The 18,313-nt window shown below is 46.3% G+C and overlaps 1 protein-coding gene across 4 annotated transcripts in view; it reads left to right on the forward strand.

Moving 5' to 3' along the window:
- The window catches only part of MAP2K5 (mitogen-activated protein kinase kinase 5), a 140,434-nt gene that overhangs the window by 93,814 nt on the left and 28,307 nt on the right, over positions 1 to 18,313 (forward strand). For all 4 annotated transcript variants that reach the window (XM_075431828.1, XM_075431826.1, XM_075431829.1 and 1 more), the window contains 2 exons: positions 7,350 to 7,376; positions 7,688 to 7,720. In XM_075431828.1, coding sequence (XP_075287943.1) covers positions 7,350 to 7,376; positions 7,688 to 7,720 — 60 coding nt within the window. The remainder of the gene's footprint in view (positions 1 to 7,349; positions 7,377 to 7,687; positions 7,721 to 18,313) is intronic.

The following is an 18,313-nucleotide window of genomic DNA, read 5'->3' on the forward strand; positions in this document are numbered from 1 at the left end:
TAAATTGAGGCTTGGTTAGAGCATGTTTCCTAGTAAGAAAGAAACGTTTTTCTGCCACATATATCATTATATCTAACCATTTAAAAGACATTAAACACTGTTCAAATGCTAATGCCAAAATAGTGAATCAAATTATTGTATAATATCTTAAATATGATAGATTTGTGCAAATATTTTTGCTTTTATAATATCTTCCAGAAATCACTGGCAATATTTTAAGTTGTCTGCTATTATTTTAAACTCTTACTAATTTCTTAGCACAGATTTCACTGCATACATCGTTCGGATGCATTTTGCTTTATTTTTTTTTCCCCTTAGCCAGAAATATGTTTGAAGTTCAATTTGATTTGTCTATTAGAAACTTAGTTTACAATTTGAATTTAGTTTTAGTTTTTCCAGAGGTCTTTCCTTTTTTGAAAATAAAGAGATTTTAGCAAAAAAAAAAAAAAACAAACAACAAACAAAACCTGTTAGGCACCTGAAGGATAGAGACTTTTTTTAAAAAATTTTTAATCTTCCTGTCTGATTTATTTTTTTTTTAATGTAAAATTGATGTTTGACTAATATGCCCAAGCTTGGAAATGTGACTAGTAAATCCTGATTTTAGAATGTGTTTTAATTTGTTTTTTGTATGTTTTGAGAGTAGCTTACAGTCTTGACAGACTGATGTCTATTTTTTCGCTTTCTCCCCCCGCCGTTCACGAGCAGGCTGAGGGGCCGGGGTCAGGCTGGGTTGTGTCCCCGGCGTTCGGGGATGTGTTCGGTGCCCGGGCCCTGTCCTGTGCGGAACCTCGTGCCTGGTCGCGCTGCCATCGGCTTCAAACCTGCCAACAGTTGGGTTTGCGACTACGGATAATCACCGCGGGCGCATCTTTGCGGTCAGGATGTACGTCTGTGTTTTCCAGTTAGTTATGGCACTGCCACCCTTCCCAGTTTGTGTCGAATAAGAAACTGGCTTAACGCAGCGAGCCCTTTTGTTGCTCCATGTGGTTGTTGCCTGGCCTTCACAGTGCAGGGCTGAGACCTTTTTGACTGTGGAAGCTGAGTGAGATCCTGAAATGAAATTCTGTTTGTTGCCGTGAGAGCTACTCACCAGGAGGGAGGGAAAAAACCATCCAGGAGGAAATTCTGAAATCTCTTCAGAGAGACTGTTGCAAATATGTAAGGATCTCCTGCGTGAGTTGGTGCTGCTGTGGAATGGGAGATGTTCCTGTAGTGCTTGGAAGGAGACATCTCTCCTGGTTGTGGTTCCTGCAGTGGATGCTGTTGAATGAGTTACCTGAATGAAAACCTAAACCTGGGAGATCGTTTCTCCCTGGGAAGAAGCCTGGCGGTAGGAGGATTGATTTGCGTGGTTGGTTGTTTCAGGTGGCCGTTTGCAAACTGTCAGCAAGTATTGGATTTACTGAAAATTTACATCTTCCGCGGTCTGAACAGGCTCTCTTGGCTGGGATGAGGAGGAGGCATGGTTCCTCCCAAGTCACTCAGGAGCTGGAGGTGAACAGACACGAGGGTGCAGCAGATCCCCGCTCCCCTTTGCCCATTTCCTTGCCAAGGGCGCAGCTGTAAGAGCTCAGAAACGAATTGTGGCTCTGGGCCTGTTTGAGGAGCGAGAGTACCTGCTCCTCACGGGTCTGCGAGGTTGTGAGGCACTTCTGGAGATGGTCGTGGCAGTCGCAAGGTTTGCTCTTCCCTGAGTTCATGGACTGCCCATGCCAGAGGCTGAGGGCTGTGTTGCCAGCATGCTGGTTAGGAGCACGCAGAACACAACCATCTCGTCTCCTCTGCTGGGTGATGGTTGCTCAACGTAGTGAGGAGCCCCAAAGGCCAGAACAAGAGTGAATGATTTGAAGGTTTCCTTTCCCTGGTAGCTGTTCTTCTGCTAGCCCCATGGAACCGTGGGTTTAATTTGGGAGAGAGGGCAACGCTGCCTGCGGTGGGCAGTCGAATGGCGTAGGAGAGGATGCTCGTTGCACAGCATGGTGCCTCAACCCATTCGGCACCTCAGCTCAGTTAGAAAACTTCACTCGTATACCCAAATTTTTATTGCTTTAGGGTTTTTTCCTTTCAGATGTCCCTAGAATTGTGTCATCTGTAGCAATCACGATTGATTTTGCAGCTCTTTGGAGAAAGCTCAGGATTTTGCTAGCTGGCTTCCAGTGACAGGCTTCAACAGTTGGCATTTTTACCTGTCCCTTTTCAAGCTAGAAGGGACTGGCGGTGGTGTGCTTATGAGGAAGGACAATCCTGGTGGATGTTCGTCTGTGCTCTTCAACGCTTCTGGTGTTGGAGGCTCTCTTGTTTCCTTAGCTGCTTTGTTCTCTGCTTTATTGTTAGGAAGGTTTTCCTCGCTGCGGGGTGTAGTGGTAGCTGTGTGTGTAACGAACGTGGAGGAGAGATGCAGGAGGGTTGGTGGTTGTGTCATCCTTGCTCTGCCTTCAGTCTGAAGACCCCAGTTCTTTCAGTCTCTCCTTTCCAGATTGCTGGCTGTTCTTGCCGTTTTTCTTTGAACTTTCTCCAGCTGGCCCGCAGCTCTCTGGGGTCCACAGGCTTAGACACAGCACTCCAGGGCTGCATGGAGACAGGGTAGCTTTGCGTGTCTCCAGACTGTGCTCCTCCCTGGACATCCCACCGTGGTGTTTGTCCTTTAGTCTTTCTTTTTTTTTTTTCCCTGACCACAATGTCATTCCTGCTCAGCTGTGGTGGTCAGTTTTCCTCTTCCATGGTGTTCTCTAGGTTCTCCTCCTAGGTTCTCCATGTTAGCGTGGTGGTCATTTAGCTGAACTTCAGAAACATGGGTGACAATAAACGAGAACTGTTTGTAACTAAACCCCGTTTCCTTATTCAGTTTTTGGTTGACCACCCTTTCTTCTAATGACTGCACTTTTTGTGATGCTTGAAACAAGGGCTTAAATGAAACACTAAATTTACCGTTTTTCCGAAGACTTGCTCGTCCCGTGTTCCTGCTGATTGAGGAACGCGTTACCATTGGCATCCTGGTCCTGCCCCAGCGTAGCAGCAGTTGGTGATTCTCCCACTCCCTCCGTTATTCCAACAGTGTGCAGTGTTTCGTGCCTGCCTTGTTGAAACGTGTTACGAAACTCTGGTAGACAGATTTCCGTGAGAAGTGGCTGCAGTTCAGTGGTGGATGAAATAATCTCTTCATATAAATTTGTTTGTAGACCTCTGGGAAAACCAGCGTAATATAATTGTAAGAATATATTTAATATTAAGGTTGTTGTGAATTGTCTTTTTTTTTATTTTGAAATTCTTTTTCTCCTTTTTGTGTCCTCTGTTTTGTGGCAGTGAGTGGAGTTTGCCAGCTGCAAAACGCCCAGGTTGGGATGAGGGGGATGTTTGGAAAATCAGGAACAAATTAGTGGGGGTCAGTCTGACTGGTCTGGTGCTTTGGCTTCTTTCAGAAGTATAACCACGCAGTTTTGCGAGTCTTTGTAAAAGAAGTGTGAAGATCATGCTTTGATCCCAGAGGAAGAGTAAAACCCGTGGCGGTGAAGACCGTGTGTAAACGCAGTACGCTTATATATTCCTTTTCCATTTATATCGGGGCAGAGACAAAGCAAGTCGGTGTTGGTCATTTGTCAACAGGAGACACTGTTTGTCGTTTCTGCCGTTCAATAAAACTTAACCTTCCTTCGTAAAGATTAAAAGTAAGTTATGTGTACTTTGAAAATCCACAGTTCCCTGGATTAGGAAAATAAATGCTCTACTGCGGAGCTTCCCTTAAAAATCATAACTGTATGATTTGTTGGTTTATATATTTTTCTATTAAAAAAAATATCGCTGGCTTGAAAAGCAGTATATATGTAAAGAGAAAATTTGTTAACTGATGTGGGAAGATCTAACCCTGGGTCACCTGCAAATCTCTCAAACAAGAGCTCCAGGGCAAGTCCGAATTCCAGAGAGTAAAAGCGAAAATGAAAGCTGTAGCTGGTGACTCCTCCAAGTTACCCGGGGTGGATTCATTTGAGTTACGCTGATTGTGCTGGTGAATATAACGTGCGAGGGATGGTAGAGGTCTTCTCAGCCGCTTCCCGTCCAGAGTATCTCCATGGAGACACGGATCTAACCTGATGGTCTGTCGCAAGTTGCCTTTCGTAACCAGAGGCATTCATTAAAGAGCAGATGAAGCAGGAGGCAAACTTTGGCATTTTTAACCAACCTAAAAAAAAATGCCATTGAGAGAATGAGCTTTATGGGGTAGTTTACCCGAATATCGCTGATATTTCATGACCTGAGAAACAGTCTGTTCATGCGATAGATTTATTTAGCATTTGCCCTGCTCCTTCAAATTATAAACCACCATGTGCAGTAAGTAAAGCCACAGCGAATGCAATACAGGGTCAAAAATTTCAAAGAGCTGATCCAGTACTGCAAATTCACGCCATTTTGGTCGCGTACGCGAAGCTCGGCAAGCCTGGGCTCTGTAGCGATGAGGGCTCGGGGGCTCGCACACCTTCTGGGGTGGCTGGGGGAGCGTGGCGAAGGGCTGCTGGGGACTTTTCCGAGACGAGAACGACGTCGTAATGAGCGCGTCGGAGCGTTCCTCGATGCTCTCAAAATGCACACCGTGCTTTTTTCGTCTGCCTTTCAAGCAGGGCTTTCGGTTGTGTCGCTGCTGCCGTTTCACTGTTTGAGAACCTTCGTTGGGAGCCCAAAACCGTGCCGGCGGCGGGCTCCTTCCAGCTCCCCGAGTTTTCGGAGCGTCGCAGGGGGGATGCGGCACGCTCCGGCTCCGGAGCCGCAGCCACCGCGCTTGGATCCCTGGAGACGAGCCTGCCTCCCGGACTGCCGCTCTGCCAGCAGCGCAGGAGCACCAGGCGGTTAGGGGAAGGGGAGAAGGAGCGCGGGTGAGCAGGAAGATAAAACATTTTACGTTGAGTACTTTTAAAACTGTTCTTAATGTGCAATAAAAGCGGCTGCTTCGCTTTTTCATGAACTGTGTGCAAAAGGAGAAGCACTGACTGTAAAGTTGTCGTCGGTTAGGTTTGGTTTATAGTGGCGGAGGCTGCCCAATAATGTGGGCTTGGAAAAGGTAAACAACGTAGTTTTAACAGTGAAAAATATGCCTAATATAAACGCAGTGAAGTTCATTGCTGTTCAGAACTTGAGAAATACGACTGTAGCATTGCGTTTTCTAGCGGAGTTAACAGAGGAGCACAGTGCAGCCTTACGAGCCATATATCTGAGACAGGGAAAATAGGTAATACATCTAACTGGGGAGTCTCTGTGGCATTCGCATAGAGGAAAGCACAGTAGCTTTATTTAATTGAGAAAATGAATCAATTACAATGATATTGCATCATCAAATGCAAGGGAAATAGCAGATATGTCATTACATCGGGTAACAGTGTTAAAAAGTAATTGAGTGTCTTAAGCATTTTGAATCAATTCCAGGTACTGGCACAGCTACCTTAATGCAAAATTTATGAAGATGATCTCAAAATAATATGTCGCCATCAAAACGGTGTAATAAAACCCGGTAACGATGTGTGTGTGAGCGAGCACACGTCTCTCCCTCTCGTGGAAGCTGGGCCCGCTGCTCCGGCGGAGAGTTGCGGTGTCACGGGCAGAATTCTGTAACGCTTCGATTTGCGTTGCGTGATTTTTTTCCTTAGAAGCACCGAGCGCTTTTATTAGAAATAATATTTTAAATCTTGTTCTGAGGTTGGATGTAATCGTGTCTGTGTTGAGGCTACTGCGTATGATCCCACCTCTGTTCCTTCTCACAACAAGACCTGTTCTCCCAGTAAGGAAGTGGGAGCGATGCTCTGTTTGGATGAAAAACTGAATTGCCTGTTCGTGTGCGCTGATTGAAAGGGGCTCCCAATCATCCCTGTTGAACCAGCCGAGGCTGTTTTGTCGTTTAGCATCTGGAGGTGAAGTATGGAAAAAAGTCTGTTCAAATCCACAGAATATTTTGCTTGTTATCAGTAATGCAAACCAGCAGATTTATTCTGTTGGATTGTAATAGATTGACATCGACCATTAATAAATAGAACAGGCTACTTCTAGCTATTTATTACTTTCTTTTCGTCCTTGGAAAAAATAGAATTACACGCAGAAACTTCATGGGTATATTTGTGCGCTACTAACACGATAATGAAAGACTGCACGTGCATGATCCCAGCTCTTTTCCCGGTGCTGGTTTCAACCTGCGCTATCTTACGTTTGACCCCCTGCCAAGCGTGACCGGAGGCTCCTGCCCCGGGCTGGGACCGGGGGCGAGCGCTTCCAGAGCTGGTGGGGGCCCTGCTGCCTTCATCATCATGGCACTCCGCAGAATGTGAAATGCACGGGGTGAGCCAAATCCGCGGTGTTGGAACAGGAGACGGCGTTGTCACGGAGGGCTGCGTGCGTGGTCGGGTTGGGTCGCGAGCAACGTTGTGTCTGTGCAGGAATAAGACCTCATTAATTACCCACACCCGTTAGAAATGGTACACATGTACAAATTACCACTACGTGTTGTGCGTGAGGTGCCCGCTCTGTGCTGCCGGTGGAGTGGTTTCTGTTCGTTCTGCCCTGGTTTCTTGTTGTAAGCCAAAGGTGCTCCGCCGCTACGGGCCGGAGGGTTTTGTCGCTCTCCGTAAGCAAGCGAATGGTCTGTTCCTACAAACTGTTAATGAATTCCCAAACAAACTGGTGTTAAGAAGTTTAGAAGGGCTGGGAGACAACCGGTAACAAGTCTTTTCTTTGCCACTTAAAGCAAGGCAAAGTTCATCGAACTTTCCAGCCGCGCAGATGGCGATGATCCACTTCTAGGCAAAATGGGTTGGAATACGTAAGAAACTTGGGTAAAAGTGGAGTATTAAAGGCTTTCCTGAGCAGCAGCAGATACTTCAACCACATAATTAAAGTTTTCTTCACAAAAAAGGGATTGTGAGCGGAGTCTGGCAGCAATCCAAAATTCTAATTTCTGACTATGATTTAATTTCAATTTTAAATAAATCGGTTTTTAATTTAAAAAGAGTGAGCTTCATAACATTAGCAATGATTGCAACATTAAGCCCAGTGTTCACAATCTAGCAATATAAAACATTATTTATATCTGAATCGTAAACAGCCTTTTGAAATGGATTATGGTTTTTCTTCCTATTCTAATACAACCTGGAGGGTACTAAAAAGTGTTGTGTGAAATTAACATTCTGCTGACTTTCGCCTATAAATGAGAAGCGAGCTATTAACATTTGTGTATTTTCATTATGTAAATTGTGTTAACACATGCCCACAAATTGCCACCAGCGATGCAATAATTTTCTCTCAGTGATCATAATGTGTCCAAGTGAGTCATTTTGATTATGACATGCTAATTACATATTGCCTTTTTTCAGATTCAGAAAAACCAGGGATCTTTAATGGTAAGCTTTATGAGTTCAGAAAAAAATTCACTTTTCTTTTTCCTGATGGCTGCTTCCTCGGCATGCTTGAATGCCTTGTTTTAAACTTAGCAAATTGCATTTTGAGGAAAATGCAAACCTTTAACTGCCTGTATTAGATTAGGTACCATTAGAAATAATAGAACATCCTGAGCATCAGTGTTTTTATAAGAGTTTGCTGCTGTTGATTAATCTTGCTATATTTTATTGCATTAATGATTTTTTCTTTCCACTCCACTGTAAAGATATTGCATATAGGCTAATACTTTTTCCCTCTCTTCTTCCCATTGCAGCCTCTCCAGTTATTGCAGTGCATTGTTGATGAGGTGAGTCGTCGTCTTATGTGCTTTCACTCCTAAAGTCATTCCTAATGGAGTGGAAAGCTGATATTTTGTTTCCTAATGAAGCACAATGCCCGCCATCCTCAGAGCGCGAGCTGCCTCGTGCAGCGTGGAGCTGGCGAACACGAGCTGGCCTTCTCCCACTTTCTGCTGCTTTTCTGCTGTTACCGTTGAGCCTTGGAGAGACTCGGTGGTCGCAGAGGCGAGTCCTCGCAGCCAGCCAGGCCCCGAGGGCTCAGCCTCGTCGCGCGCGTTGGTCCCGTGCGCCAGCCACAGGAGTTGGAACAGAGGCGTGCGAGTGGCAGCACACTTTAGCAGGCAGATTTAGTGCGGTTTAGATAGGGAAAAAGGGTGTTTGGATAGCGAGAGAAAACCAGAGTATGAGTGGGAAAGCACCTGAACATCACCTGGGTGTTTTGATTTAATCAGAAGGACAAAATAAATCGCTGAGACGTGGCAGATCCGGGTGTGAGCAGTAGGCTGAAGTTCAGTGGCTGACGTCGCGTTTCTCGATTGAAACGCTTTGCAGCTCCCGTCTCCACCTCGAGTGCTGTGCTCAGCTTTGGGCCCCTCACTCCAAGAAGGACACGGAGGGGCTGGAGCGTGTCCGGAGAAGGGCAGCGAGGCTGGGGAGGGGTCTGGAGAACAAGAACTATGGGGAGCGACTGGGGGAGCTGGGGCTGCTCAGGCTGGAGAAGAGGAGGCTGAGGGGAGACCTTCTCGCTCTCTGCAGCTCCCTGACAGGAGGGGGCAGGGAGGGGGGGTTGGTCTCTGCTCCCCAGGAACCAGCGACAGGACGAGAGGTGATGGCCTCAGGCTGCGTCAGGGAGGGGTTCAGGTTGGATACTGGGAAAAATGTCTGTGCTGAGAGAGTGGTCAGGGGTTGGGACAGGCTGCCCAGGGCAGTGGGGGAGTCCCCATCCCTGGAGGGGTTCAAACACCGTGTGGACGTGGCACTTGGGGACATGGTTTAGCAGGCATGGGGGTGTTGGGGTGACGGTTAGACTTGATGATCTTAGAGGTCTTTTCCAACCTACAATTCTATGATTCAAAGTGAGGTGTAAGCATAGGTCCCACCTCTTGACAGTAAGCAATAGCCAAGGGCAGACTACTGTCAGTTTTGCTTTGGTTTTAATGTTTAAGATGATGATGATGATGATAATTAGGAAGTTTGAACGAGAGAAAAAAGCCATAACTTTTTAAAGACTTGGATCAGCCTCCAGTAGAACGTCATTACTGGCTCGTCAGGTTGGAGTCGCTGGGCATTAGAGCCTTCAGCTGCTTCCAGCCTGTCCCGTGTAACGTGTTTGTTAACTTGGTGTAAGCTCACAGCCAATGCAATGCTCAAGTACTCTGTCTTGCTGGTATCCCCATCTGTAACTACTACTTGTGTGAACTGCTAACTCGCTGCTCTTATCTGTGCTTGATACTTTTGTCCTCTTATTAGAGAATGGCTTACTGACTTAGCTGAACTTCTTAAAAGTGACATTTGGGCCTTGAGGGATGCCATTAAATGAAAATGAAGGAGTATCCTTTGTGCAAAGGAGAGAAGTTCTCCCGGTCCTCCAGCAGCGCCAGCTCTTTACCTGGCTCTTTATGGTGGTCTGGTTCTTTGGGAGGCTTTTAGGCAATTCTTCTTTCATCCTTTTCATCCGTTGTTGTTCCTCTTACGTATGTCTTTGGTTGAGGCATGGAAATTCCAAGGCACCGATGCTGTGTGTACCAGCAGCAAAAGGGCATCTCTATCCTAAAAAAGTTAAGTTAAAGGTGCTCATTATTTGTACTTGTGTTTTACTACTACTTGACAAATTACCTTTAAATGGCCTGGTGCTAGTGTCTATACCTAAGCTCAGCATTCTAAAACAGAGCCCTAAAAAGCTGCTCGTTATGGCAGAGAGAGAGAATTGCTCCAGTCTTCTTACAAAAGCTTGAACCAAGGAACTTTGTGCAGACTGTAAACATCTGAGCGCTGAGCTAGCTTTAACGGTAGCGTTTTGGTATTTACTTGTTTGAACTTCTTTCATATTCCACGGTGTGCCACGGAACCATCACCCTCCTGAGCTGGTGGTGCGGAGCGCGCTGTGCTCGTGGGCACGTTAAGGCTTCAGGTTACAGAGCGTGGCTCAGCTGAAAGTTCTGTAAGTGCAGCTGGCTTTGTTCTGCAGCACATTCGGTGTCTAAATGGAAGTTGCGTGCCATAACGTTCGGAGCCTGGGGGAAGAGGAGAATGGATTGGCTCTGCAGTGTTATTTGCTTGGTACGTGTGTATTGTTAAGGGGTCATTTAATAAGATATATAGCGTGTAGATAGTGGCTGCCACACCTGGAAGTGCAAATTCTTGGCGTGATGGTGTCTTGGAGGACATTGATATTCGGGGTTATTCTGTTCTGGCTGATGGCTGGCGTTGACTGTAACAGATCCTCCTGCCACCCCCAGCCCTGTCCTGTGCGCAAAGACCTCAAAGCAAAATGCATTGAACTTGTGGCTGTTCTTTTTTTTTCCTCTTCGCTTTGTCTTTTGTAGGATGTGCCTCCTGGGGAATAAGAGAGGGACCTGCTTCTCTGGATAATGCACGCTCCTTCTGCACAAGGACCTTGCGAGAGGGAAAGTCTCTTTAGTAGCTGATACTGTGCAGCTGCTGTTGCTACCAGGAGTATTAAGGATTAGAAATGCTTAGTGTTGTAAGACTGATCATTTTGGGTCAAATTTTCCCCTTGGCTGTGAGGAGGTCCTAAAACTCCCAGGAGGCAGGAGCAGAGCCCCGCTCCCGCAGCTGCGCTGTGCAGCCCGTCCCCATAGGAACGCCCGGATGCTGGCGCTGAATTCCCCCCTTCCACAGTGACGAGCGGAACAGCGAGGAGCTCGTCTCTTCCCCCAAGAGCACAGCAGTGCTCCCGGAGCGGCTCGGCTGCCGGGTGAGCCGCGGTGTCGCAGGGCACGGGAGGAGCAGAGCTGCGAGGCTGCGATCGAGCCACCCCAACAATCTTCGGTCCCCATGTAGCTTCATGCCGTAGGAATAATTTGCTGACGTTGTTGCCATTGAAAACTCTGGGTCTTTTTTCCTCAAGTCCCTTAATGTGGTTTTTTGTGTGGCGGAGAATGGTTTGGACTTTTGGCTCCTCAAAATGTGATATAACAGTTTTATGGGAAAGAGCGTTTCTTGAAATTGGGTCTTGGCCAGCAGTGCGCTCACGCCAGTCTTTCCCCCTGGAGCCAGCTAAAAAATCCAGATCCCGATACGGGGAGAACCTAGAAGTTTTTAAAACTGATGGAACTGGAGTAACGTGAAGACCTTGATTCTTTCTAATAGTTGCTTGGTGTATTGGCAGTCGTTGGGGTTTTGCAAAACCGTTCCATGTTCCACCAAAAGACCGCGAGAGTCCAAAAGTTAATGTTCTGTTCATTCATAATTATCTTTAATTCATAGGGTTTCTTGATGACTGAACTAGTGAAGAGGTTGCTTCTGTCTTACGTGGGTGTCCTGGGCTTTTCTCAAACTCTGTAAGGTGGTGCAGTGTCGAATAAAAACTGTCCGTGGGAGCTCTTAGGTGTGCTGCAGCAGTGAAATTTTTTGGAACAGTTTTTTAACTCTTTGTGAAATACATGAGAAATAGCGGGTCACTTTGGCAGTTAAAAAAAAAAAATCTGTTTTATCATTTCCTAAGACTTGAATTTACTGGCAGAAATACTCCAGAATGAGTAAGTGATTTGAGAAGTAGGATCATTTAATAAAAAAAAAAAGTCAGGCACGGTGGTTCTTCTCAAATCACAGTAAACTGTGCCTGATGTTTTTTTGTTAGCACATGTTATTGGGCTTTTAGTGGCGTTTGGTTCTGGGATATTTTTTTAATGGCAGAATTAGTGAGGAGCATCGTGTGAATAGGATACATGCCTGCTTCCTGCTCAGCCTCCAGATCTCCAGCAACCTCCCAGACAACCTGCATGGTCCAGTTCCATGTTCCCTTTGCTGATGTCTGCAAGAGTCAGTAAATCAAATTCCACTTCCAGGCAGAGATTAGGAGACCGTAGCCTTGAGTATAATTATGCGTTTTCCACTTTGTCATTTAGAAAATCCTTGGTTTAAAAGGTAGCTGAGGGTGCTCTGAATTTCTGGCTCGGTAAGCAGTGGGTTACTGGGCTCTGCAGCGGAGCGTGGGGTGAGGTTTGCAGGAGAACCAGCGCTCTGGTCATAGCATGGTGTTGCCTCCCTTGCCGTCAGTTGGGAAGTGGCTTTGTTTTCAGGTTTCTTCCAATCCATAGTTTCTTATTTCCCTGTTACCTTGGTGTCCAGATGCATTCTGTGGGAAATTACTGTTACTTCCTCAGCTGTATTCCAGATGCAGCATTTCTGAAACCTTCTGAAAAATGTCATTTTTCCTGCTTGCTCGTCAGATCAGCATTCAGTAAAACACCGAGGTGATGGCAGCTTGTAGGTGAAGATCCCCGAAGGCCAGAGCCGACAGCTCCGTGTTTTTCAGCACGTCAGCTTCCCATCCTTCCCATCCCGTGGGCGCTGGCTGTAGAGGTGTCTGCTCTGCACCCGGAGAAGGTTGGATAGGCAAAACTTGTGCCGTGGGCTGCGGCCGGCAGGCAGTCCTCCTGAATTCAGCAAGTCCTTTAAATTTTCCTGAAGCTCTCCAGGGCTGTTTGGTTTGACCTTTATTTAGTTAGAGTATCCCTTCTAGGAAAGCAATTATTGCCAGCCCCTGGGGTGGCTGCTGTAAACTGGGTTTTGCTGCGCTGGAGCAGTTGTGGTCACGAGCTCTGTAGTTAAGCATCAGCTCTAGTTTCTAACCCTTACTTCTTCCTAACCTGAAATAAAATAATTTTGGTTTCGGAGTTTCCATAGCTGGTCTCGGTGTAATAGTGACTTAGGTGTTGGTTCTGGCTTTTTTTTTTAACTGTGTTGAATTAGGGAGGAAAAGAACTCGGTTTTTGTCCATCAGGTTTGGTTAAATTATTGTGTTATCCCGATTACATTAGAAGCTTGAGGAGTGGAGACTTTCAAGAGCAAATCCTGTTGTTACGAATAGGAGGCAGCATTGAAAAACCTGCCTATTTTGACGAGCCAGGCAGAAATTTAAACGAAAAATTAATTGGTTGTCCTTCTGAATCCTTACTCTGATAGCTTGGTGAGTAAGTAGTGAGAAGCTTTCCGTGAGTTTCTTGAGCGTTTCTGTTAAGTGCCCCCGCAGAGATACTCGGTCTCACAAGACTGCAGTTTAATCTAGCTCAAGGACTTTACCAACTCCACAAATCAAAGACCTCTTTTTTTGCTTTTGAATTTCGTACTCCAGAATCATTTAGCAGCATCAGTTAATGCTAGTGTAGCGTTAATGCTGAGCTATGAAGCATTTCAGTGTCAATAAATTTTCAGATTTTCCTGTGGAAAAAATAACTTGCACTTAATACATGTATCCTATATAGTTGTTTCTATTCCTCTTTTTTTTTTTTACCTGGTTAAATGTATCCCTCTATTTATTGCTATGGCATCGCCTTAAAAATTCACGGGATGTTCAGCTTGATCAGAGAACACAGTGAAGACCGTTGCCTCTCGAGTGCTGAATTTCTTAACCTTCTGCATCAGTGCTACATTGTGCTATTTCTGTAAATGAAGTAAAAAACTCCAAAGGATTAGAATGAAGCAAGACTTTATTTTTTTCTTTAGGAATTTCTCTTCAGATTCTCGGCTATTGATTGAAATGTATGAACAGTTATATTTAAACCTGAAAATTTCTGGAGTTTTGGGGATTTCCATGCGAGAAAAGCGGCTGTTAGGATATGCAGACGTGTGGGCGCAAACCCACCGTAATTTGTCCTGTGGATAAGTTGGTTTAGGGTATACTTTTACGGAGACAGAAACTGTGACCTTACTAGTGTATGAGATTCAGACACTTATATGGGAACAAGGTAAAACCACAGGTAGGAATTGCTGAATAATTACCTTTAGACCAACCTGAGCAAGAAACTTCCCAAGAGGGCAAGCTCATTTAATGGTTCCTAAAACTCAATCTTGTGGATGTCAATGGTCATGCTTGATTATTTGCGGCGGTGTTTTATGAAAAAGCAATAAAAATGCATTGGGAGAGTACAGAGGAAAAAGGGAACAATAACTGGGTTTAGTTTTTCAATCGAGTCCCTTTGGTGTGAGCAGGTAGAGGCTACGTTTCATGCTGCTGTGCCTTAGCTATTTGAAGTGTGCGTGTATCTACCCACAACACTGCTGTGCTCCGCTGCCTTACGAGCGGCGAGAGACCGGCAATGAGAGGAAAAAATTCTGATGTTTGTTTTAGAGAGAAAGCAATTACAGTTACGGTTAAAGGATTAACCTGTTTTTCCAGCTACCTGTACGCTTCTCTGCAAGGCCCTTTAGAGAGCCGCACTAACAAGTACGAAGCTTGGCGAGAGGTAGAAAATGCCACGTCGTACACTCTCGATTATTGCTGATGTTAATTACACTCTGCTGCTTCTTTCCTTCCCTCTTCTGGGCTCTGAAAAATACCCCACAGTAACAAACGCTGCAGAAGTGACAACCGAACAGCCCCGAGTATCTGCTGGGTTGTTTAACCAGCGCCGTCCGCGTGCGTTCGGTGCCAACGTAGGCTGCGCGTACGTGGTATTTCCGAGGGCTTGGGGAGCAGGTAGCGGCGCGGAGAGAATTGCTGGTTCTCACGTGGTTTGAGGTGTTAAAGGTAGGCTGTTCTGGTGGATAAAACGCTGGCCTTTCGACCTTGGTTCCCGTCCAGCTAGAGATCTGGAAATAAATGAGTTTGCTGCTGACACTCCAATCCCAGCAGACAAAACTTCACACCAAAATGCCCCCGCGTAGAATTTGTCACATTTGGCACCTGCTACGAAGAAAAGAGCAAGAAGCAACCTGGCGCAGAGATGTAATCATCTTTCACCTTCCTGCTGGGGTTGGGAGTGGAACGGGGACAATCCGGGAACGCTTTCAAGCCTGGGCCTCTGAGCCACCTCCAGACACCGCTGTCTTCTGCAGGCTCGTTACTTGGAGGAAATCACCTGCCAGTAGGTTCGAGCAGGGCTTTTGAAGTAGATTGGCTAGAAAGTCAACGATGGAATTTTTATTTTATTTTATTTTGTTGGTTTTTTTTTTTAGGAGCGCTGTAAAAGAAAGTTGTCCTTGTAGGGGTAAATCTGAACACGTACAATATTGTCTTTTGCTGGTCTCTCTGAAGCAGCCCAGTAGCTGCGGTGCGTTCGTTACATGTAATTGCTCCTGGCAGCATTTCTGGTGCTTCTAAAACTTCAGTTTGTCTGAAAAAAACCCACTGTTTGGCCACAAAGTAAAATGCAGCTTCTGTATGAAAATAGGTGTATTCTTGTAAGGCTTTAGTAAAAGAGAAGCTGGAGTGCATAAAATTTCTTTAATCCTCGAGATTTTTTAGGCTGAAGCGATAAGCCAGAAACGCTTTGTAAAGCACACGCGTTATTTATTAAATACTGCCATTTCAGCGTCGGTGGACAAGTTGGAGAATCGGAGTTATCTGCCCGGAGGAGATGATAATTTCGGAGACGGGGTGTGCTGGGGAAACCCAGAGGAGAGAGGAACCGGAGGTTGGTTTGCTCCGTTCTGCTAACTTCCCTCTTGTGGCCATAGAGCCATAGGACCATGGCATTTCCTTCTGCACAAGCCTGCACACTGAGGAGAGAGCGTTGCAAAACAGCAGTAGCTGTGGGGAATGGGAAAATTTAACCCTTCGCAGAGAGGGAGTTAGGAGAGGAGAAGAGGGACTAAAACCTACCTGTGCCGAGTGTGGGGGTCCACTGGGAATAGCAAGCTCTGTGGGCCACAAAGCGTAGCTGGGCTCGTCTGATAAATCTCAGACTTTCAGTTGCTTTGAGAAAATACTTCACTCTCAAGCAATTGTTTGTTGGGGTAAGACCTCTGAAAGTGTGTAAAGCATAGGATGCTTTTGATGGCGTATTGCCAGTCAAGAACTACTCCCAAATTTCACTGACATTAAGAGTGTTTGCAAAGAAAATAAGCAACTCGGAGTTGTATCTGTTGAATTTGCTTCTTGAGTTTGTCCAGGTAAACCTCCGAGCTGGGCAGAAGAGAAGGGCAAGGTGCCTTATCCATGTTCATTTGTGGGTTTGCTGGAGACTATTTATTTCCTGAGCCTCAGTAGCATCTCTGCTACTGCTCTGCTGAGGAGGAGCAAACAGACCAGGAGACATTTTGAATAATAGGTTTGAGAAGTGGGTGAGAATAATGCTCAGACCGGTAATTCCAGCTCTTGCTGCATAGGCTGCAAAGGATTGGTTGACTTCTGGACACGCTGTTCGGTGGTTCACTCTTCCTTTGTTCAGACTTGTGAAAAAAAAAGAAGATACAGATGGTAATGTCATCACTCCCTGAGAGAGAGAGTGCTTTTGGAGGGATTGCCTCTGTGTTCTTGTTCTCAGGTCTTCATTTAGATAATGTGGCTTCCCCTAACTCCAAGGAAGTCAATAAGGTTTATACCGGAGTCTTGGCACTCTATGAATTAAATATTAGGAGCAGTGTTTGAAGTTTAAAGCCCTCCCTCCTCCTGCTAGCTCAGATTTTCTGCTGCTGTGCTTTTTTCTTTATGCCTGAGCACCTTGCTGACAAGTGCTAATAACAAAATGCCAAGAGAGGGTCCGGTCGGAGTTACCACACATTAAACATTCTGAACTTGTCCTTTTGCTCATAGATTGTGCATAATTAATAATTAAACGGTTTCAGTTGTAATGGGTTGACCTTCTTGAACTGTTCATTATTCACAAGGCAAAGGCATCACTCAAACTTTTTTTTCCTATTGCCCTTCCCCGTTCTCACCGTGCGTGCAGAGTTCAGGTGGTTTTGAGAAATCAGAGGCTGATTTTTGTCTCCTGCTGCAGCAGATCCTGGTTACGGAAATGTTGCTTGGGTGCTTAGGGCAATATCCAGTCTTGGGAAGAAGCTGTCCGGGCATGGAAGAGGCCAACGGTACAAACCTTACAACTGTTTGTGTCTGTACTGCCGCTTCTGCAGCATCCCCAGCATACAGGTCTTCATTACAGTGGGTGAAAGATACGGTATTTAATGAAATGAAAGAACCATTTCGTCATTTAAAACAAATATACCTATTCCTTACTCCTTTAAAATCCTGGGTTTCTACTTTTTTTGCCTCTATAGGACGATTTCAGTGTGCGGGTGGGTAAGATAAGGCAGGCCAGCGGAGGCAGCTTTGCAGTGTTCGCCTTTGGGAGCAGTTGAGTGTCCGTACTTCACTGGTTCCGCTAAAACCAAACCCTGCCTCTTTCTCCTCTGTCTTACCTCTGCTGTACAGGAGAGAAACGAAAGTTTTTGTCTGCACTGATCTGTTTGCCCTCAGACACATTTCCCAGCAAGTATTTTCTTGATGCGCTCTCCCGAAAGGCTTGCAGTCTGTCAGGCACGTAGCCGATAAATCTGTGGGCGCCCAGTCTAAAATCCGTGGGAAGACTATATTAAAGCACCTAGTTTTCATACTGAGATCCAGCTGGTGTTCATCTCCTCACCCATCCACCCACCCACAAGCTCTTCGTGAGCTCCGGAGAGCAAAGCAACCAAGGGGTGGCCGTGGCTGACAGGTCTACGGCAGAAGAGAGCAGGCCAGGATGGGGTTGAAATGCCTGCATCGTACGGAAAAACGTGCCCACACAAAGAGAAGCATTTAACGTTTGCTTTCATCCAGGTGAAATTTTCTCCGGTGGTAATGCGAGAGCACCGTGTCTCCTGGCTGTGCTGCAGGACAGGAGCGGCGTGGTCAAGGCGTTAATAATGATGGAGGAACTTCTTCCCTGATGCCAGCTTAGCTTGGGGCAGCCAAAGTGGTGGCTTCAGAGCAGTTTGTCAGCTTCTCCTCCCCTCTCAGGGTGAAATTTTACTCTGTTATGGGCCCGTCGTCTCTGTGTGATTGGAGAAGTGACCACCTACCAAATCGGCGTGAAGTGCCGTAGGCCTGTCCTGCTCCCCAGCGTGGGCTGCTCCACGCTGGCAGCCCCCGTTGGAGGGGTGACTGTGAGAAGCTCCTCACATTTTACTTCTCATAAACGGCGGGTGAAGGTTGCTGGGCAGAGCTGGTTCCCTGGGGAGCGGGCACCGATCGCTTCGCTTGCGGCTGCCCCCTCCCTGGCAGTGCTCAAGGCCAGGTTGGATGGAGCTCTGAGCACCCTGGGCTGGTGTAAGATGTCCCTGGTCATGGCAGGCAGGTTGGAACCAGAAGAGCTTTGAGGTCCCTTTCCAACCCAAACCATTCTCTGATTCTATCATCTGCAAGATGTGCCCAGGGTAGATCCTACCTGTTCTTCTTGGAGTCGGTCCCACCAGGAAAGTGGCTTTGGCCACTCCAGGCACAAGCCCAGGGAGGCTCTGCTGGACGAGGGACAACGATGGGGAGAGGCAAAACCTGCTGGGCTCCACGCTGGACAAGCAAGCCTGCCGTTTTGCTCGGCATTTTCTGTATTAATATAAATCATTTTCATGCGCGGTTCTTTTGAAGTGGAGAAAGTTTAATTGCACTGCTTATTTCCTTGTGTTCCTTCCACTCGCCAGTGGAAACCTTCCTG

The sequence above is a fragment of the Opisthocomus hoazin genome, chromosome 10 (genome assembly GCF_030867145.1).
Source record: "Opisthocomus hoazin isolate bOpiHoa1 chromosome 10, bOpiHoa1.hap1, whole genome shotgun sequence".
Taxonomy (NCBI): Eukaryota; Metazoa; Chordata; class Aves; order Opisthocomiformes; family Opisthocomidae; genus Opisthocomus; species Opisthocomus hoazin.